General features: G+C 40.8%; 1 protein-coding gene across 4 annotated transcripts in view; it reads left to right on the top strand.

Annotated features, from left to right (window-relative positions):
- Nucleotides 1-3,577: 3,577 nt before the first annotated feature.
- Nucleotides 3,578-23,634, top strand: part of dab2ipb (DAB2 interacting protein b) — a 104,088-nt gene continuing 84,031 nt past the window's right edge. For 2 of the 4 annotated variants that reach the window (XM_054757968.1, XM_054757967.1), the window contains exons 1-3: nucleotides 3,578-3,941; nucleotides 10,674-10,798; nucleotides 11,246-11,369. In XM_054757968.1, coding sequence (XP_054613943.1) covers nucleotides 3,896-3,941; nucleotides 10,674-10,798; nucleotides 11,246-11,369 — 295 coding nt within the window. In that variant the 5' untranslated portion in view covers nucleotides 3,578-3,895. Of the gene's footprint in view, nucleotides 3,942-10,673; nucleotides 10,799-11,245; nucleotides 11,370-14,597; nucleotides 14,909-23,634 lie in introns of those variants that run through there. The other 2 variants (XM_054757969.1, XM_054757972.1) reach the window with 2 other exon arrangements.

Raw genomic sequence — 23,634 nt, 5'->3', positions numbered from 1 at the left:
AGTGAAGCCCTCTGCAGATGAAATGCTAGTTGTTAGACCTCCAGTGGCCTCTCACAAGTGCTAATGTGATCTATCCCAGCCTTTTGCGGAGGCTGGGATTCATGTGGCGCCCCCCCACTGCCGACTTGCTGACTCCCTGCTGGTTCACAGGGTGCAAGACTCAGGTCCAAGGTAAAGCAAAAAGAAGAGAGCAGGATGAGTCATGCATTTCAACGCGTTGGATCATTTACATTTCATTTCAGTCGATGAGTTTTATTGTACTTTTTTCATACACACCTACTAAATGAACAATTTTTTCTCCATTGAAAAAGTACACAGAGCATGGAAAAGAGACATGGAGCCACAGCTCCCCCTTATGGTCGTTGTGAGAAGAACAACTGCTTGCCATCACAGCACAGTCTTACTGTACCGCTGAAGTTGGCTTCCGATGCGATTGGAGGTGGAATTGAATGTGCAGTGCGACTGATTGTCTGTTTTTGTGACACTTATCGATGTGAAAACACTTTAGCTGAGCTATTGCCTGTGCCTGACACCCACTATTTGTGTGAAAACTTTATTCTACGTGTGAAAATGCAATAAAGGATCATTCATGCATTTTTTCAGCACTAGACCACATTAGACCGGATCCAGTTCAAAAACTACTGTGCCGAGAAATCTGGACTGGATGAATGAGCAGCTCTGATGGTTCATAAAAACGCAGTTTCAGATTTGTAAAACCTGTATAGTGTTTGTGACAATGAAATAAAGACACATATGGGGACCTGGCCCGGTTAAAAAAAACACTGGGCCTAAGCTTCTCAAATCTGGACGGGATGGATCTACAGACCCTGAAGGGTCATAAAACATGGTTTCTGATTTGTGACACCTTCATTCTATTTGTGAAAATACAACAAAGGCACATTTATACATTTTTTTCAGCGTTTACGCCACATCAGACCTGGTTAGGTTCGAAAACCACTGTGCCTAGACTTCTCAAATCTGGACTGGGTTATGCCACAGACCCTGATGTTTCATAAAAAACATTAGTTTCAGGTTTGTCAAAACCTGAATTCTGTTTGTGCCAAAGCAATAGACGAACATACGTGTTTCTTCATCAGCCTCTAGACCAGTGGTCCCCAAACCCCGGGCCGCGGCCCGGTACCGGGCCGTGGGTCATTTGGTATCGGGCCGGAAAGAAAGAAAAAATAATTTCCATTATTTCTTTTTAACTTTTATTTTGAAAAGTGGCCCGATTCTCTCTGTTACATCCGTCTCACTTGACGCATGTCCATTGTGCGTGTGCTAACTTTAACTCATGCCGCACAGATAGACTACTACTGTATTTTTACCATTTTTCTTTCACCTCATATTTGGTCTGAAATGCTGATACTATGTGGGAATGCATAAAGGTAAGTTTTGATGACTTATTGAGTGCTAATGTGCACATTTGTCTCAAGTTAATTCATGCTAGCGCACTGCCTTTTAACACACACGTCAAACAGCCGTGTAATCATCTCTCTCGGAAAACTTGGCTGGAACTTGACACAATACATAATAAATAAGATAAATAAGATAAATATTTGTAGGAACACAAGCCGCTCTGTGGGTCAAAAAAGGTAGGGGACCATTGCTCTAGACCACATTAGACTCGGTCCAGTTAAAAAAACACCGTGCCTTGACTTCTCAAACCTGGACTAGGTTATGCAACAGACCCTGATGGTTCATAAAAGCACAGTTTCAGATTTGTAAAACCTGAATTCTATTTGTGACATTACAAGAGAGCAGGGTGTCCAAATGATTTCCACATAGTGAAAAATGAAAGGATGCAACTTTGCCACATGAATATTTTGTAAAGCAACACATGTGCTGTAGATATGCTAAGACGTTATATATTTTTCAAGCTTTGTCATATAGGAGAAAAAGCTTATTAGTAGTATGAACTTCCATCTTCGCTCTTTTTTCCCAATTTTTGCTTCTTTTTTCCCCAAAATATTTCAACTTGCCTCTTAAATAGTCTTCGTGAATTTTATTTTCGCAATATGACTTTATTCCCCCGTGGCCGAGTGGTCAGCATGTTGGCCACACAGTCTGGAGATCAGGAAGATCTGGGTTTGAGTCTCTGCTTCGGCATCTCTGTGGAGCTTGCATGTTCTCCCCGTGCGTGCGTGCGTGCGTTCGTGGGTTTTCTCCGGGTAAAAATGTTGTCTTTTCTAACCATTAAAATGTATTTTATACACTTAGTTGATTTTAAAATATAGATTTTTAGCATTTTTAATTCTTTTTTAGATGCATTTTCGGTGTCATCCTCATGAATGTGATAATGATAATGATAATAAATAATGACTCTTTTGGCATTGCCTGAAAGAATCATTTCCTGATCAGTTAGAATGCGTCTAAAGTCCTAAAACACTGAATTTGGCCACAAGTTTACTAAAAGTGTGTTTTGCTTTTTATTTGGTACTTTAGGCTTCTTTTGTGATACCATGACTGGATACCAGCGATGGCAAAGAGGGAAAGTGTGATGGTTACCACAGAACGCGAGGTGGCCGAGAGCTTTGTACGGTGGCTAATCCATCGTGCGCGCGTGGGTTTCAATCCCATGACGTCTGGCAACCAGCCGCAAGTAACTTCATTTGCCGACAGACAAACGTGTCATTGTTGCCTGCAGTACCTGTGGTTACCATGGAAACCAAGATGAGACTGTCTCCATCAAGTGGTGGGTTAGTGTTTGTGTGAATGCGTGACCACCACAGCCATGGGGATGTAAATAAGACAACACCACACGCTGGTTGGATGGCCACACTCATCACTTCTTGTGTTCAGTCAGAAAATTGTCATAGTCTGTTTATTTTGTTGAGAAAAAAGCTCTAAATATTGTAGGGAAAGTTTTAATTGAGGGCCGCATGGAGGCCCAGTGGTTAGCATGTTGGCCACACAGTCAGCAGATCGAGAAGACGTGGGTTCGAATCACCGTGTGGAGTTTGTATGTTTTTTGTCTGATTTGATTTTTTTTGTAATAATAAATAGTAATATTTTGGATTTTTTTATTTTTATTTAAAAAAAATAATAAAGTCAAAGAAAAAAAGAGGGGAAAAAAGTCAAGAAAAAGTCATTTTAAAAAAGTCGGAATCTTACGACAATACATTTCCATTTTTTAAAGAAAAAGTTAAAAAATAAAATATCATATAAGTTAAAAAAATATTTAATTTTTTTTTTTGTTATTACAAGATGGGACCCTGAACACCATAAAATAGTTATTGTACAAGAATCAGGTTGAAATATGTCGAGTCACAATCTGGGAGCTTGACTTTTTTAGACAAAAAATGTAAATCAAATTAAAAAATAATCAGGTACAATATTTTTCAAACAAAAGTCAAGGGGGAAAGTCCAAATATTTATAGGCCAAAAAAAAAAAGTCATCGTCATGGTTGGTTTGAAGACAAAATAAAACTTACAAGAAAAAAGTATTTTTTGAAAGCACTAATGAGAAGATTTATGAGGGAAAAGAGGCTATTTTCCCACAATAAAATAAAAAGCGTCTGTTCATGTACCGTAATGAATGTAGTGTACTCTGCAATTTGGCTTGATGCTCGCTAGGTGGCAGACTTCCTACAGCGCTGACCCTCTGAGTGAAGATAAGCCCCACCTCCTTGTGTGCAAAATGATGCTCTGCTCCACTAAGTTGCATCATTGCAAGGTCACGTGGAGGACGTACTACTTGTACTCTGTCTCCTTCCTCCTCCTCCTCTTCAGGCTCCACCCATCACCACCACCCTCCCTCTGCCCCCCTCCCTCATCATCTCACACTCTCACTTTGCCTACCACACAAGGCAGTGAGAAGATGAGGGGCCGGCCGGCTCTCCATCACTGACACTGAGCTCACGCACACACACGCACACACAGAGTGGCGGTAAGGATGGGGATGCAGCTGCAAGACAGCGTGGCGTCTGATTACCTGTCAGGTGAGAGCATCTTTGTGCTTATTTTTGTTAGTGCATGAAAGCAACCTGCTTCCAGATGCAAAGTCCCGGTTCAGGTTTTCTTCTTACAAAACTCTTACTTGTGCAAAATGTCACAGTTCATGTGCGCCTTTTTCAAGAGCGTTGTCATAGCAACAGTGTGCACACAAACTATGACCTCTGAACTCAGTCACTTCTGGCCAAATCAGCAGTTAATTGATTGATTTGTTGATTGATTGAATCATTAAATGAAGGTGATGCAAAATAATCCAATATTATACTTGACAATATAGATTTATTTTACAAGTATAAAAGTTGTTATTTTGTCAGAATCTTATGACAATAGTGATTTTTTTGCAAGGGAAAAAATAATTAATTCAAGTAAAAAAATATATTTAAAAAAGTACTAATCTTGCATGAATAAATTCAATCAGTCTTAAGAGACGAGACAAAGAGCATCACGTACAAATATGTTTTAAGCCTGATTTTTTTCCAATAAAAAGTTGTAATATTTTTATGGGAATAATGGGAATAATGGCAAAAAAATGCAGTTTTATGAGAATAAAATGTGATGTTTTTTTTTTTTTAAAGAAAGTAAAGTCAGCTTTTTTTCAAGTAAAAAGTCATAAGTCATTTTTAAGAGATGTTTTTTTTTAAGTGAAAATCGTGCTTCAGTATTTTAAAAAAAGTAAGTAATAAAATACATAAAAATATGAAGTAAAATTTGTTTCAAATAAAAAGTCATAATAAAATAAAGCATGATTTTCTTATGAGGATGAAGTCTGGGTGTTTTTTTTTTTTTTTTACGAGATTACGTTTCTAATTCTTCAAGACAAAAACGCTGTCATCGTAGGATGCTAAGGCCATTAAGAATATTAGTATTATTATGTAATATATTATTATGGGCCTGTACAGCAGCAATAGAGGCTGTAAATTCCATACCAATGCAGCACATTTTAATGCTACATCCATACATAGTTACATACTGTACATACATCCATACATAGTTACATCCATACATAGTTACATCCATACATAGTTACATACTGTACATACATCCATACATAGTTACATCCATACATAGTTACATACTGTACATACATCCATACATAGTTACATCCATACATAGTTACATACTGTACATACATCCATACATAGTTACATCCATACATAGTTACATCCATACATAGTTACATACTGTACATACATCCATACATAGTTACATCCATACATAGTTACATACTGTACATACATCCATACATAGTTACATCCATACATAGTTACATACTGTACATACATCCATACATAGTTACATCCATACATAGTTACATCCATACATAGTTACATACTGTACATACATCCATACATAGTTACATCCATACATAGTTACATACTGTACATACATCCATACATAGTTACATCCATACATAGTTACATACTGTACATACATCCATACATAGTTACATCCATACATAGTTACATCCATACATAGTTACATACTGTACATACATCCATACATAGTTACATCCATACATAGTTACATACTGTACATACATCCATACATAGTTACATCCATACATAGTTACATACTGTACATACATCCATACATAGTTACATCCATACATAGTTACATCCATACATAGTTACATACTGTACATACATCCATACATAGTTACATCCATACATAGTTACATCCATACATAGTTACATACTGTACATACATCCATACATAGTTACATCCATACATAGTTACATACTGTACATACATCCATACATAGTTACATCCATACATAGTTACATACTGTACATACATCCATACATAGTTACATCCATACATAGTTACATACTGTACATACATCCATACATAGTTACATCCATACATAGTTACATACTGTACATACATCCATACATAGTTACATCCATACATAGTTACATCCATACATAGTTACATACTGTACATACATCCATACATAGTTACATCCATACATAGTTACATCCATACATAGTTACATACTGTACATACATCCATACATATTTACATCCATAAATAGTTACATCCATACATAGTTACATCCATAAATAGTTACATCCATACATAATTACATACTGTACATATGGAGTTACATACATACAATGCTAGCATGCGATAGATGTTAGCATGGTAACTATTAATGCTATTATATATTTAATATATAAAATATAATATTTTGCATGTCAGCTTTAGCACTTTGGCAACTTTATACTGAAGCAAGAGATGTTCTCATGTTATCAAAGGCATACACGCAAGTTGCTAGCATGCTAGCCATTGGTATTTTTAGCATTTCCGCATTATCTGTGAATAAATGAGTGTTGGGTGTGAGGGACTAAAACATTGCTAGGAGGGTCTGAGTTGAGGGTTGCAGATGCTGAGTCTTCTAGTTAGCGCTGGTTAGACAGACGGACGCAATTAGCAACGCCAGCTCAGCATTATTTACGCTCAAGTGTGTCGCATGGGCCCGCAGCGGTGATGACAGCAGGTGGCCAGCAGGATTACATAACGTCAGGGCAGAGAAGGAGCGTATAGACAAGAAAAAGTGCAAAACAGCCAACATTTTATAAAACATACACTGTTAGATACTCCTTCATCGATCACAAGAAGGAGTCGCAGCCTTTTAGAGGCGTTACGACAAAGGAGAGTGTTTTGAAGCCTTATCAATCCTCGTCACGCTCCAGGAAGCATCACCACGGCGACCACGCCAGGGTGGACAGCTGATTCAGGTCAGCTAATTAGACGACGTGACATTTGCGTTGTCGCCGTACAGTAAAGCCACTCAGACTCTGAAATATCCTCTAAATTATTCCTAGTAAGACAGCAAACAGGCTCTTGATGGCCCTTCACACTGGTGGTGCTGGACTGAGGAAAAACGCTCCTTTCAACATGGAATTACCTTGTTTTTTTGGCTTTTAAAACATCTAGAACAAGGGTGTCCAAACTTTTTCCAGCAAGGGCCACATAGTGAAACATGAAAGGATGCAACTTTGCCACTTTGATACTTTGTAAAGCAACACATGCTGATATGCTAGGAGGTTCTACACATTTCAAGAAAATACTGCATCTGAGTTTTGTGATATCGGTGGAAAGGCCGATTTTTAGAACCGAACTTTACCACCTGACAAAGGACTTCTTCCACACGAATAAGCTCTTTTGGAGCACCCTGCATGTCCACCCGTTCTACATCCAATGGAGAACATTTGGGGATGGATGGCAAGGGAAGTTTACAACAATGGACATCCGTTCCAGACAGTGGATGCCCTCCATGAAGCCGTCTTCACCATCTGAACCAACATTCCCACCAGTCTCCTGGAAACACTGAAACGCTGGCATCAAGCACGAACAAACCCATTTTTCAGCTCATTAACAAGAACAGCGCAGCTACTCATTCCTTTTTTGGCTTAATCGATCTTAATCTTATTTGATCAGCTGATGATCAGCCTCTTTCTCTTGAATGCTTGTTTGCTATACTTCGCTTGCTCAGAAATGTTTTCTTCTTTTTTGCATTTTGAAGCTCTACTAAGAACCTCCTTAAGATCCATCCCTCCATCCATTCGCTTTCTTATCCACTTCCATTGACAATTTCAATAACATCCAACAGTGCAAAATGTAAATATTTGCAGTTTTTCAACTGGTCTTAACATTTTGATCTGGAGTGTATTTTTGCCCCACCCTAATCATGACAGCAGCCATTTTCTTTCATGTTAAGCGAGACTTTGTATGAATTCACAGACAAAAGTCTTGCTTCCAATGCACAGCGAGCGCTGTAAGCGCTCTCCTAGCGTGTCATGTTCTTTCCCATTCCAAGTTTTTTGAAATATTTAAACCACTTGGAGGTACTACTGCTTGCTCCAGCTGATGTTTATTTCATCGCTGTGGGTTTTTGTTTGTCAGCAGCTTCACGGCAAAAAAGGACACGGCAGATTTGCACCAGACTTGGTGAAGGAGTGGAGCACACATGTTATGTCGATATTGAAGACGGCATTATAGGAGCATACCGCAGCCACCTGGAACAAATGGTTAAGCCTTTGTGGAGGTCTTATTCAGGGGGCAGCAAATAATCTATGGCTGAGCCACTAGGAGGCAGCATCCCAGATGTATGTATGCAAATGCTCGGCCTCCAGTCTGTGCTATCTGATCAGAAGGCTCCTTATCTTTTCCTCGCACAGCAGAGTGGAGAACACTCATCCATGACCGTGTGCCTTCACGGGCACACAAGGCCAATGAATAACGCCGCATATTATCTCTCCCTCCGACTGCCGAGTTATTGAATTGCAGATTGTAGGCAACACAAAGCTGCTTGAAGACGGAAACGGGCTGACCTAAGCCATACTGAGAGCTCTTTCTGCTGTTTTCATGCTCCCGTCGAACTAAATCAAAACCACAAACTACCAGCATAATAACAAACAAGACAGCATCAATCAAAAGTGAGAATTGTTATCTTTTTAAGCAGGAAGGGACGTTGCACTGGAGGGAGAGACAGGCTTACTGCGAGAAGGAAGTCTCAATAATGAGCCTGTGAATATTCTCATGTATTCAGGTTGGTGTATGCTGTCCCGTGCAGTGAGGAATGCACCAATTGTCACATTGGGGAAACCAAGAAGCCACTGAGCAGGCGCCTGTCACAACACAGACGGGCTAACTCTTCGGGTCAAGACTTTGTGGTCTACCGGCACCTCCAAGAGGAAGGACATTCTTTGGGACAAAAGGACAAAAATGTACAGGACAAAAATGTACAGATTCTGGACAAAGAATACAGATGGTTTGAAAGAGAAGTGGGGGAAGCCATCTATGTTAAGGTTGAGAAGCATTTCTGAACGGAGGGGGAGGTCTGCGACACCACCTTTCTCCCACATACAGTGCTGTCCTTTCATCCCTTCCTAAAGGATTCAACCATTTAGCCTCTAACAAATAAACAAGGCACAGCCACCTTGGTTTCAGGTGGGTCCATGACCAACATTACATCTGAATGGGATGCTAACAAAGGCGATACCACCCAAACGACCATTGTTGGCGGGCAGAGGCCCCACTCCATCGTTTTCTAACAATGGTTATTTGACACCACTAAAGAGCCAAAGTATTCCTGTCTCGGCATGCCTCCTACTTTAGGCAATTAAGGATCTTGCACAAGATTCTCAGACTAGAGCTGTCCTATCTAGCCTGACTGGTGTTTGTCCCACCTCGTCTTTAAGTACGAACTGATGAGGGCTGCTCGGATGAGAGGCCAAACGTCTGCTAAGACAACATGAACAGTCCAGTTGCGATCAATTCAATAATGAGACCACTACGCAGCTTAGTTATCACTGTCGCTTTCATAGGAGCAGATCCTGTCACATGTTCAAAGATACCTTCATGATGGTCTTGATAGGTGAACGGCTTAGACCAAGCATGCTGCAAATATCGGCTGGCATTTCTCCACTGGACCTAATTTCACTTCATGTTTCACTTTCACGTTCCTTGTCTTTGATGCGCATACTCTTGATCAGAAAAAAAAAAATCATTATTTTACTTTAAAAACGTCTAATTTTACTCATCATTTTAGTAAAATACACTTAATATGATAACATGAAAAAATATGCAGTCGTTTTAAGGGAGTGAAATTGTAATACTGTTTTTTTTAATTTTAATTCTATACCGCTTCATCCTCATTAGGGTCGCGGGGGCATGCTGGAGCCTATCCCAGCTGACTTCAGGCGAGAGGCGGGGGTATGTAATACTGTATAATGACAAAATACACTTGATGGGAAAAAGATTGTAATTGCACAAGAATATATGCATCACTTTATGACAATAAAATTGGAATAAAAATACAGGAAGTCTTGCATAATAAATTGTGCAACTTCAGGAGAAGTTCTGATGATACAATTGTAATTTTAAAAGACAATGGTCGTAGTTCGTTAAAAAACAAATGGCATTTTAGAGGAATAAACTAATCATTCTTGGATGTCAATTCTGACACTAAAACCTAATGAAATATGTATGTTCACACGAAAACAAACCGCACATGAATGTGACATGTTTATTCGTTTATTAATAACATTACATAACCAACACCTGCCTGAATAGAAGAACTTGTGGGTGTGAATCCTGGCAGTATGCGACTGTAAGCTGATAAGACCTGTGTGTGCGTGTGCGTGTGTGTGTGTTTGATTAAACATGACTTGTTTTGACAGCACTCTGACGAGTCGACCTGAAATATTAAAACTCTCGCCGCGGGAGCGCTCCAAGAATCACAACTGACAGATTTGTGACAAACCCAAGCTTCATGTTGTATCGCTAACTTCCTTGGTTGCAGATCACCACCATGCATCCCAATGGCCGTTCTCCAATTAGCTTTGATACTCTATTTTTAGATGCACCACAAAGGTCGTTAATTAGTAAGTCCATCTTAAATATTAGCGGTTATTAACGGTTAGCATTAAATCTTAGGGGGAAAAAATGACATAACTTTGTCATAGTCAAAGACAGAGATATCATTTTTGTGACATGTTGAGATCTCCAGCATTGTTACACACACCCAAAATTTGAACATAATCCGAATAAAACTGTGACCAGTGTGCTGCGCACAAAAACATATCATCGGTGGATGCGGTGGTAAGACCTGTGACATCCGCTCATCGCCACTAGGGGACATATTTACACGGTGTGTGGGAATGGGTAGTTGTTGTTTTTTTAACAATTTTTCTTCCTTGTTCCCTCCTCAGATGTCCAATGTCCTTTGCGACACTGGCTGTCACGAGGCCAATCCTTCGAAGAACAAAGCGCGTGGAAGCAGATGCATCAACACGGGGTTTGTGATGGTCACATGATGCTTCGGCATGAAGACCAGGTAGCTGCGTCATGTACTGTCATGTATGCTACAGGGTTTCTTTATAGAAATTGTTTTTAAAAAACCTTATAGGATTTTTTTGCGCTGCAACAATATACTATTGTACCCTTTGACTTGCAATAGAATTGTAGCGAATGTTAGAATGTTTTTTGTTTGTGAGAATTGGGAGACAAAAGGCGAACATGTTTGAGGCCGTTCATTATTATTTTTCCCTCCCTTTGTTCATTGAATCTCATACCAGCAAACATTGCTCATGCAGGCTTTGAGGAGATAAGTCCTGACATAGACTGATGCCTTTTCTCTCTTTCCATGCTCCTCATTTATCAACAGCTGTATTGTTGTTGCACACTACAGATAAGCGCCCCCTAGTGACCACCTATTGTCCACCATTGTCCTCTGTCTTCTACTCTTGTACCTCGTACCTGGCGTCTTGTCTTCCTCCCTTAGATTTTCCTCCAGGAGGAGCAGAGACGATGTGCGTCGAGCAGGGTTCATCTTCTGCGGCGTACCATCAGCGTGCCGGCAGAGACGCTCTTTTCTGAGCTCGGCAGTCAGCCGTCCACTGAGAGCGGTGAGCAGTCTGAGCACACACGCACACACACACGCACACGTGTAGTTTTTTTTAAAGTGCTTCAATGATTAATATGCAAGGTATTAAATATTCAAGATTTGTCCAGCATGGTTATGTAAAACATACGAGCAGTCTGCGTGACGTCCATCGCAAGTTGTATCAGCTTAAAGTAGCAGAGGTTGTTTTTTCCCCCGCAGTTTTATGTTAGAAGGATTACACAAAACCACAACATCCAATTTCCACCGAACTTTGTAGTCGGGTGGCACACGTCCCAATGAAGAAGGCTTTCGTTTCTGGTGAGGCTAGAAATAACGTGCGGATTCAGGGATTTATTTTCCCTTCTACACATTTTGGAGTTCAACTAGGATCGGGTTTATAAGTGCAGTTAGGGTTTCAAGATAGGGTAGGATTAGTGGTCGTAACTAGGGTTAGGGTTTCAAGTTGGGGGGAGGTTTAGTGTTAGGGATTCAAGTTAAGGATAGCATTAGGGTTTGTAACTAGGGTTAGGGTTTGTAACTAGGGTTAGGGTTTGTAACTAAGGTTAAGGTTTGTAACTAGGGTTAGGGTTTGTAACTAGGATTAGGGTTTGTAACTAAGGTTAAGGTTTGTAACTAGAGTTAGGGTTTGTAACTAGAGTTAGGGGTTCAAGTTATTGGGAGAGTTTGTGACTAGGGTTTGGGTAGCGTTAGGATTTGTAACTAGGATTACGCTTTGTAACTAGGGTTAGGGTTTGTAACTAGGATTAGAGTTAGTAACTAGGATTAGGGTTTGTAACTAGGGTTAGGGGTTGAAGTTAGGGGTAGGGTTTGTAATGGGTTCGGGTTTGTAATTAGGTTTAGGGTTTTAATTTAGGGGAATGGTTGGAGTTTATAACTAGGGTTAGGGTTTCAATTTAGGGGTAGGATTAGAGTTTGTAACGGGGTTTAGGGTTTCAAGTTAGGGGTAGGGACAAAGGCCCAGACCCACTTAACTTAAGTTGTACAGTCCTGCAAGTTTAGAACCAGCTTCCAACCCTTCAACACTAACCCTATAATCCCTTTAACATGAATTTCTAACCTTTACCTTAAACCCACCCAGCTTCACCGTAACCCTGTTTGTATGAACTTTCCAAGTATGATAAGTTCAGTCTTGATGATGTGAGGTTGCGTTCACATACATTTAGGAGGAAACCTCAGTGTCAGCCTGTTGTTATTGATGGAGGCAACATTGAGGCGGTAGAGTCCTATAAATATCCTGGAGTCCACCTCGACAATAGACTGGACTGGTCAATACGCTCAATTGTAGCACACCACACAAAAAAGGACTTCTTTCTCAGGAAATTGAAATCCTTTAATGCATGTAGTGACATTTTCTATCAATCTGTTGTGGCCAGTGCTGTTTTTGGGCGTTGTTTGTTGGGAGAACAGCTTTACTGTGCCAGATTGTAACAGGCTTGACAACCTGATCAGAAAGTGTGTGTCCGTGCTGGGTGGGAGAGTGTTTTCTGTGGGGTGAGTTGGTGGAGAAGGGAATGAGGTGGCTGATGCGGTCCATCCTCAAGAAATGCAGACACCCTCTGCATGGGCCTCGTGCAGCTCAGAGGAGCAGCCACAGTAACAGATTCCTCTCTCTACGCCGTAGAACAGGAGGTCTTTCATTCCTGATAATACGATGCTGTAAACAGTTCCTGTTGACCACGTGTACCTTATTAACATGACACTGTGTTTTGGCATACATTGTGTGTGTTCTTCGTGCCGTACACATGAATTTCCCCTGTTGGGGATTAATGAAGTATGTATCTAGCAATCTATTTCCTTACCACTAGAGGGTGACATTTGTTTCTAAATACTGTGTATCAGCTGACACTTCTCCAACCCTAACCCGAAGTACAAATCAATAATTACATATTATGGGGTAACTAGTTATCACTCTAACTGACTTTGTGTTGTGTTTGTAGCGTTATCTCTAATGACATGTAAGAATTCCCAAGGTATTTGTCTCGCAAGCGAGGTATGTATGATGAAGGACAAATAACCAGACTTGTGTCTTCTTCTTCATTGCTTGCATTGCATAAAATTGAATGCTGCCAAAAAAATGGGCGCTTTTTTTCACCGCAGGAGTCATAATCGCAGCTCGTGTCAAACAGCAAGAACTGGGATAGATGCCTTTTTAAACCTCCTTTTAAAGTAATGTCATCAGTCCAATGTTATTGGATTGACCCCAGTTGGATTTGGATATCATGCTCGAGCTAGGCTTTGTAACTAGGGTGAGAGTTCCAAAGTTAGGTTAGGGTTCAGGTTTGTAGCTAGGGTTAGGGTTTGTAACTAAGGTTAGGGTTTCAAGGTAGGGTTATGGTGTTCAGCTAGGGTTAGGGTTTGTAACTAAGGTGAGGATTTCAAGGTAGGGTGTGAGTGTATAGCTAGGGTCAGAGTTTCAAAGTTATGTTACAGTTCAGGTTTGTGGCTAGGGTTAGAGTTTCAAGATAGGGTTATAGTATTCAGCTAGGCTTAGGGTTAGGGTTGGTAACTAACGTTAAGGTTTCAAGTTATGATTAGAGCTGGTAACTAGGGTTCGGGTTTGCAACTAAGGTTAGGATTTCAAGTTAGGGTGAGAGTGTATAGCTAGGGTTGAAGTTTCAAAGTTAGGTTAGGGTTCAGGTTTGTAGCAAGAGTTAAGTTTTCAAGGTCAGGTTAAGTGTTTACCTTGGGTTAGGATTTTAAGATCGGGTTAGGGTTTGTAACTATGGTTAGCATTTCAAGTTAGGGTTAGGGTTGGTAACTAGGGTAGGGTTTGTAACTAAGGTTAGGATTTCAAGTTAGGGTGAGGGTGTATAGCTAGGGTTGGGGTTTGTGATCAAGGTTAGATTTATTTTAGGGTGAGGGTGTATTGCCCTGGTTAGGGTTTGTGGTTAGGATTCAAATGAGGATTAGGTTTTCTAATTAGGTCTACGGTTTGAAGCTACAGTTCAGGTTAGAGTTAGGGTTGATAACTTGGGTTAGGATCTGAAACCACAACACTAACCCCCTGATTACAAACGCTAACCCCAACTTTAAGGTTTTCAACTCATGGTGGGTGTTAGGCTGGATTTTGAAACATGCCAAGTACTTGTCCTCCCAGGTAATGTTGGCGGTTACATGACCCTCACCCTTTTCTTTAGTTTTCATATCACTTTCATAAAGAAGACAAATATGCCGATGTTGATGCGAGTTGAAACATTCAGCCAAAACTCCACAACCACATCCCTCTCTCCACCCCCTCACACGGGGAAGCCACTTGTATCCCTCCTCCCTCAAATCCTGTGCAGTTCTCTGCTCTCGCTCTCTCACACACAACTCATGTGAGATTCGGTCCAGACCAGACCATAGCCAGCAGCTCGGGCTGGAGACGTGGCGGGGAGGTGGTAAAAGCGTCGCAGTAGGCAGACGTAGAAGGTAGAAGTTGTGTTGGCAGCACTTTCGGACCGCTGCTCTTCAGTTGCAAACCCAACTTTTGACCATGGACGTGTTGGTGGTCTCGTGAGCGGATCATGGAGCCTGACGCACACCCGGATGCTCAGCATGGTGAGTGAGTAGACATCGGATTGTCTCTCGTAATAAACAGTACTGACTGTTCATCGCTGGTACTTTCCCCACCATCGCTTATGGGCATCGTAGTGCAAGCAGCTGTGTAGAAGGCATCATTAAATGTGCAATATAGGAGGTTTAAGGGTGCTAAGAAGCGCAGAGAAGCGGTGCGATAATGTGACAGATGTGTGAATCCTTATTTGTATGCAGCGTGTTCTTGCTTAGCAGCCTGTGAGAGTTTGTCTGTGAGAGATCTGTTGAGTCGTCACAGAGAGAAAAGAGTTATGTACACAAATAAATCCAGTGGGAGATCAAGGCGACAGCTCGACCAGCGAGAGTGCTCGTTTGCTGTTTTCTCTTTCCCCTCTTCATCTTGTTCTGTGGCCTCTTCTGCTCCCCCACCACCCGTTTAAATGTTCAACCACATTTTAAAATAGACCATAAAAGATGCAATGCCGCTCACAGATTTATTCAGCGTTTCAGAACTCCTTGGTGAAAATTTCTTGGACAGTCATGGATTCTTGAATCAATCTCTTGGAATGTAAACGATCAGTTGACATTTTCACGAAACGACAAATATCCTGCAGTTGTTTAGTTATGTACAAAGTCTTTAAGCACTCAGATGAAGCAGCATCTCTCCACTTCCTGCTTGGATCCGCAACATTCAGGCGTTCTGCTGATGCTGGACATTCTCCCCCACTTAGCGTGTGTTAGGAGCGGGACTGTAGCAGCTGAATAACTCCAATAACAGCAGCACCGCGTTTGAGCTCGATCAGCACCACCGCTTTAAAGACTCCAGACTCCTGTGCACTCAGCACTTTTTGTCGGAAAGATACGAGAAATCCCATTTTGACAAGTTTCCAGCAAAGGCTGTTGCGTCTCATTCTCCATCAGGGCATTTTTTTGGCAAAAAGAGGTCAAAACAACATCTTTGGTCCCATTTTCCACACGAACATGTTTTTTGCTTTTTTTTCAAATTTCTAGATCTTATCCAGATGTAAGTGTGGTCTTGTGGTTTAAGCGCCGCCGGGCGTTTTTTTCCTGCTGAAGTGTATCCTCGCCCGTTTTGTCATGTGCTTAAAAATTTTAGCTACGGGGGTAAGCGCTGCATGGAACGAGGCGTGTAAATATAGGAGCTGGGCTGCAGGGTTGTTGTTTTTTAAACGTTGTAATCTTGTTTTAAGAGAGGGAAGACTGTTTTGTGGTCGGCCGCACAGCTAAATTTAGCCTGGAGAAGACACAGCTGTGATCTTTATGAGGTCGAAATCTTTACTGATTAGCCGAGTTGGATTGAAAAGTGTCCATGTTTGTTTTTCATGACATGAACAACAACAAAACAATGCCCAAACAATGCAAGTTTCCACTGCACAGTACCTACTTGCTGGCAAAAGGAGGTAATAGCATAAACAAAGAAACAGAGAAATTTGTCTTCTCTTTGTCTGCGTTTAACCCATCCTTTGAGGGGCAGTGGGACCGGAAGCGGGTCTTAGGCCAGAATCTCAGTCAGCTGAAGATACATGTGTGAGCGACCCCGAAGGCAAGGTGGGTTCAACCCACCAATCCTCCGGTTACTGGACGACCTGCTCTATTCCCTGGGCTAATTTATGCCAACAAATCTGCACCATCTCCAATTGGATGCAGCGCTACATTGCGTTGTTGCCCTCAGTTTCCTGCTGAATAAAATTGCCAATGCTGAAGGCCCTCATTCTCATTTTGAGGGATGTGGATTTCACCATTTCTCCGCTGTGCTATTTTATCGGAAAAGACACTGAGGACCTCCTAATCTGAGGCCATGGTTCTCAGCTGGAAAAGGGTGGCTTGCACCCTTCAAGGGTTTTGTTCATCAATGAGGCAAGGTTGGCGATCGGCGCAGCATCTGCAGTAATGCTGTCGCTCTACCAGACCATTGTGGTCTGTTAAGCCAGAAGATAGATAGATAGAGATAGATAGAGATAGATAGAGATAGATACTTTATTCATCTCCCAGAGAAATTCTCACAGAGAATTCACTCAATTTGCCGGTTGAGCTGTGGTCCCTCTCTCACCTATGCACCTATGGTCATGAGCTTTGGGTCGTGACCGAAAGAACGAGATCACAGATACCAGCGGCCGAAATGAGTTTCCTCCGTAGGGTGGCTGGACTCAGCCTAAGAGATAGGGTAAGGAGCTCGGCCATCCGAGGAGAGCCACTGCTTCCTCACACTGATAGGAAGCCAGTTGAGGTGTTTTGGGCATCTCCAGCCGGGAGGAGGCCCCGGGGAAGACCCAGGACACGCTGGAGGGATTATGTCTCACAGGTGGCCTGAGGAACTGTAAGAGGTGGCCAAAGACTGGGAAGTCTGGAATTCCTTACTGAGACTGGAAGAAGCTGAAGAAAATGGATGGATGGAGACTGAGGACAGCCGGAAGACTATGGAGTGTCACGGCAAAGTGACTACTGCGGCCCCGTCCACATGATTTTTTTTTGGCGAGCTGAAAAAAATGTACGTCCACACTGTCCCGAATTAGTAAATACATGCATCCAGAAGGGAACGGATCCCTGAGTGAAAACGATGTAATACACAAGGCACACCTTTGTGTGGCGCTGGGAAAAGACACAAGACCGAACCACGTGACACACCAAACTATAGAAGAAGAAAGGACGCATGCGCATAAGTCCATCGTCTTCCGCTTTCCAAGGCTTGTCTAGACTTACGACAAAGTGGAATTAAATGTGCGTCATTTTGAGAGTACAAGACAAGAAAATGCAAGGAGAAGGTCGACTGCAGTGAGTCATGACACTCAAAATACTCAAGATATTATGTAGGCTTGTCATCAAAGCTCACTTCTGGTCATGTGACATCATCAGAAGCAGGGGTGTCCAAACCTTTTGCAGTGAGGGCCACAAAGTGAAAAATGAAAGGCTGCAACTTTGATTTGTAGATATGCTATAAGATATAGATACAGTATGATATAAGTTATATACATTAAAAAAAACTGCATTGCAGCTTTGTGAGATAGGTGAGGAAAGCCTATTCTTAATATCAACTTTTTCCCATTTTTGCTGTTGTTTTTTACATTTTTAACTTCCTTCTTAAATAATCCTTGTAAATTTGGACTATATTCTTGTAACATGGTAGCTTTTTCTGCAACCACATTTTCCAAAAATTAAAACTTTAGTCATAGATTTGTTTGTTTCTCACATTACAACTTAAAAAAAGTAACACCTTTTTTCTTTAATATTTCAACTTTGTGCCACTAATATGACGTTATTTTTCCTCATAATATTACAACATTATTTTCGCTAAATTATAACATTTTCCTCTGAAGGTGTGGACTGCTATTTCCATTTTTGCTGGTTTTTGTTTTTATTATATTTTTTGAACGTGCTGTGGGCCAATACAAAAAACAGCCGCGGGCCACAGTTGGGCCTCCCCTGTTTAAGAAGATTGCGGAAACGACTGAAACCGGGTTAAGAACGAGGCAACGCATCATTAAAAAGTGAGAGGACAGTTGGGAAACTTTGTGCAGTGGTCCAAACGGGGCCGACCCTGGCCAAATGGGGTCCCTCGGCAGACCCTGATGTTTATGGTGTGTTTTTGAATCATTTATGCGTTTGGAGCCTTTGGACGTTGCTTGGCGTTTGCATCTGTCGGCCACCGTAATAAGAGTTCTTCTTCTGTATCCTCAAATGTTACACAAGTAGTACTACAGTATGTATTGCCAATGGAAAAGTGTCAACCACGAGCAGAGCCATGACAAGTAGGTACCGTGCAGACAAGTCAAACACCAGCCCGCTAATGGAGGATATTTATGTCACCTCGGAGAGGCACTACAGTATTCCATTTGGTGTTGTTTTGTCAGAGAGACTCCCTGAAGGGAGGCTGTCAGTCAAAGGCAGGAGGAAAGACGGGCAGAAGGATGGGAAGGCACCACACAGTAAATAGCCTGCTTGCTTTCAAAAATGGAGATCTGTGGACAAAAGTAAACACAGCCTTCACTGTAAGTTAGGGGGGAGGATAAGAATTTCAGTGTGTGTTTCCACACTAATTTAAGCGTGTCTGAGCTGAAGCGACTGCGAGGGGCCCCGAGCGAGCCAAACGCGGCCGCCAGCACGCTCTCAGCAAAAATCTGCGTCTGCAATGCGCCTTTCTCGTCTGTAAATCTTATGTAAATGCGCCGATCCCACACTGAGCAAAGTGTGCCGGGGGCTGGTGGGTGAGAGCGGCGGGAGAATGAGGTGAGGAAAAGAAAAAAAAGGGAAAAAAAAACGGGCTCGGAAAATAAATCAGCGCAATGTGAGCGCAACCAGTTGAGTCAGAATGCCGCCTGGCAAGTCTTGTTCCACATCAAAGTAGGACGCTTTGGAGAACAGATAACCTGTTTTTACATTTCATACAAAAATACATGAACAGGGAAAGTTGTTTTCTAAACACAAACACTACCACAAGGCTGTGGTATGCCGCTGTTTTGGTTTGCCCTCCTTCTTTACGGTGCGACCACACCTCTGCAAAGTGAGTGTGTGACCTTCCTTGTTTTGGAGTCCATCCACAAAAGACACTGTGCTGGCACGGTTGGCATGGCAGCAGCTTGACCCCACATGGTGAACACACACCCACACATCACTTTGTCCTCTGGATGGCAGATGCGAGCATTCCTGACCATCCTGTGTCCGACTTTCCCCCCCAGCGACTGATGTCAGCGGTGCATTCAGACTGGAACGAGTCGACCTCAAATATGTATCACGAGCTCTGGCTGGTACGATACAGAAAACGTCTTGTGTTGCGTGTCAGCCATCAAATAAATATCACACATATAATTGAACAAGAAAAAAACCAGCAAGAATGGAGAAATAAATGGTAATTTTACGAGAATAAAATCCAAATATGAAGAGAAACAAGTTGTAATCTTGCCACACAAAGTTGTAATTTTACGAGAATAACGTAATATCATGATGAAAAATAACGTCATAAAGAAAAAAAATGTTTTTTTTTTATATTTGTGATACAATGAGAGACAAACAAAGTTGTCATTTTTGAAAAAATGGGTTGCAGAGAATGGTACAGTAATAAATTCAACGATTTTGTGGGAATATAGTCATAATTACGAGAAGAAAATTTACAAGAAAGTTGAGGTACAGTCGTGCCTAGCAATATCGCGGTTCCATTATCACACACTCACTATCACCGTTTTTCCAAAATGAATGAATAAATGATGGCTGTTTGGTGGTAGACTGTAGTCTATTATTATCAAAACATGTTGAAATACAAGTGATATGTAGTATTCTGGTCACTAGGTGGCAGTAGTGAATCAAAACATTGAGACATGACATTACCTTAACACTGCATGAAGTCAGCCTCACATGATAGAGTGAAAATCAGTTCTCCTCCCATTCCGTGTGGAAGTGGTACATTTTTCTAAGAAATAAATTCGAGGCTAACTGGTTAGCTCTATATCCTGCTGGCTTGGTAGCTAGCGGCCGTCTCGAGTCCCTGCAGCGTAAGAGTTGAGCAATGTGTTGTAAACACAGAATAACCGGAGTGTAATGGTTACTATAGGCGTGTTATTTCACGTCCACGTGGCTCTAATAATGTTAAAAACCATATTTAGAAAATCCTAAACAGGTTTTTTGTGCTCTAGCTACAAAAATATTGGATTAATTAACGTTGAATCCTGTATCATGGAAATTAATATATCGCAGTCAGGTCTGGAACCAATTAACTGCGAGGATGAATGTAGTTGAAAAAATTAGCAAAAAACAACAGCAGAAACAGAACAAAAAGCTGTAATTTTACGGAATAAAGTCAAAATATTAAGAGAAAAAATGTTGTATTCTAACAAGAAAAAAATGTGCAATTTTATGAGAACAAACGCGTATTATCACGAGGAAAACCTGATTCGTTTTATATCATTTTAGCAGCATAGAGTCGAAATAAAAAAGAAAAAACATAATAATACATCATTTTTAAAAAGTTGTAATATTATGTGAAACAAACAAAATAAAATAAAATGGTAATTTTTGGAAAATTAGGTTTGGGAAAAAGTTGTAATAATATAAGAATAATGTCAAAATATTTTGGGATTAAAGTCATATTTCAAAAAGAAAAATTACGAACCTTATTTAGGAAGAAAGTTGAACTATTTTTATTTTTAAAAAATGGGCAAAAAAAGAGCAAAGTTAGTACATGTGCTGCTTTACAAAATATCATCCTTTGATTTTTCACGATGTGGCCATCGCGCGAAAAACATTTGGACACCCCTGTCATTCAAGGCGAGTGGAAGACCGACTGCGGGACATTTAGTCCAGTTTTTGACGTCAACTCTTTAAGGTGCTGGATACACTTGATCTTCCACACCAAACTCATCCAAGCGTGCCTTTTTGGACCTTGCTTTGCGCTTCTTGTTTCACGGCCGCACTTCATCAAACGGAACCTCATATTCCATCATTTTTTTGCTTCCATTGCTGTTCATCATATTTGTCGTTATCTTGCCAGCATCGCGTGCTTGACATCCCTGCCTCGCCGTGGCATTCAAAGCACTGACACCTACTGCTTCTGCACTCTTCTCATTAACTTTTCACACCTTCTCAGATACAAACACACACACACATGCAAGGCGAACTAGTCCAAAATAAAGAGGGCGTCAGAGAGCGCGGGATTAACAGGACAGGAAGGGAAGACAAACAGCGAGATAAAAGAAAAGAGGCGTGTCAGGAGCCGCCTATTGAAGTGCACTCCACTGCTTCACTTTCTGGGTCTTTGTAATTCTATACCCACATACCAACGTATTCGCTCACAGTGTCATTGCAGCCTTTGTGGGTCTTCTGCAGCTCACGCCTTTTACCCGCTTGGAGCCGCTTTTTGGCGCTCAAGTTAGTATGCAAACATATTTTATTTTATTTCTTTGTTTTAGTTTAATTTCTTTTTTCTGCACAATCGTATAGATATTCCTGTGTAAATATTAAATATAGCATTTGTTTTTTTTGTTTAAGCATGTCATAGCATGTTTTTTTTCATGTTTTTCAGCTCAAAATAAAAAGCAAAGCAAAAATTATTGGCCATAAATACCATAAATTCACACAACCACAAATGTTTTTTTGTTGTCTTTTTTCATTTCTTAATGTGTTTTGGAGGGCTACATCAGGGGTGTGAAAACAAAAAAAACATACATATTTCAAGACAAAGCTTTGTTGCATTATTAGTTATATTAGTTATTAGTATCAACATTTCAGGTTCTTCTCTTTACAGTTTGCCTTTTTGCTCTATTTTTCCTATTTTTGGTGGGGGGGGGTGGTTTAATTTTAGTACTACAATGTGTCAATGGGCCACTAAAAAACACACTTTGGACGTACAAGCTTTTTTAAAAAAAATGTTTATTGATTATATTATTTATTCACAGCTCTTTCACATTGGAATGTATTGATTCTTGCCATTAATCAGGGAATAATAATTATTACATATTACATTCATATTTAATGAATCAACGGTAATTATTAATTAATTACGATTAGCAAGTTCATGTCAAAAGTTCAGTTGGGAAAGTCACAATTTCATCTTCAAATAAAAACATTTAATAAAATAATATATCTTTAAACACTTTCCAGCACTTTGTGTTTCCATTAAAGAGTAACCTCGAGTCCTTACGACGCATTCAAGCCCACAAAGTTCTCAAGGATCAAACGGCCTTTCTTTACTCTGCTGATTTAAGTTGATGCATTTTCAACTGTCATGTCAAATATTGCGTTTCACTTTCTTTTGAACTGTTTAACTATGCATGTGGTCAATACTTTTGATTTGGTTCACAGTGAAGTTGAGGTAGGATTATTTTTATTATCACTTCCTTTGTAGCATGCTAGCAAAAAAGGGAATGTGGCGTTTATCTCTTTAAGAGCATTCCTCTTGAAATACCAAATAATTGCAGGGAGGGAAGCTAACTGGAGGTCAGGATGATGTTTGGAATTGTACGCCGTGCGGTCGCCTCAAGGCCCGAGTGTGACTGCATGGTGGGAAGATAGGAAGCGAGCAGACACAAGAGGAGTAGTGTGAGGGGGCTGGGGGGCCGGGGGGGCCTGGGGGTGGGTGGGCCCATAGTTTGTCTGCTGTCACTTGCGGTGAACAAATGCTTTGCTTGACAAATGTCTGAGTGAAGAAGGACTCCTGCAGAAACACGAGCATGTCGTCATTTTAAAGGCAGGGAGGGGCGAGGGCCGTGTCAGACCTTTTGAACCGGATTGTTCACCGCGGTGTCTTTTCTTTTCAACAGTTTGGGAACTTTAGCCATCTTTGTTGTGTTTATGTGCTTTTTCGGGGGGGTTTTAGAATAATATAGCCTATAAACCAGTGGTCAGCAGCCTTTACTGTCAAAAGAAGTATTTTGTCATTCTGTCCCCTCTTCCACTAAAGAAAAATAGTGTGGAGCTGCAGCACATGACACAGCTTCTGTAAACTTTTAACAGTTTTCATATTTTTAACAACAACAGAAGATATTTAGGAATAATTCATTATGTTCTTACTTTATCTTATTTGACAAATACAAAAAATACAAAATAAAAACAAAAAATCAAAAAGTTTCACCTTAAATTCCAAGATAACTGTCCAACATGAATTAAAATACACTAACTAAATAACTTTATGAATAACAGAGCCGCAGGTTGCCTACCCCTGCTATAGCTGGTGTCCTGACCCGCTACGTTAACATGACACTGGACAAAAACAAACATCTGCGTTAAATCCGACTTTAAGAATA

The sequence above is a fragment of the Dunckerocampus dactyliophorus genome, chromosome 17 (genome assembly GCF_027744805.1).
Source record: "Dunckerocampus dactyliophorus isolate RoL2022-P2 chromosome 17, RoL_Ddac_1.1, whole genome shotgun sequence".
In the NCBI taxonomy this organism is placed as follows: Eukaryota; Metazoa; Chordata; class Actinopteri; order Syngnathiformes; family Syngnathidae; genus Dunckerocampus; species Dunckerocampus dactyliophorus.
Note: the sequence above shows the minus strand (reverse complement) of the source record. Positions and strands in the feature narration are given on the sequence as shown.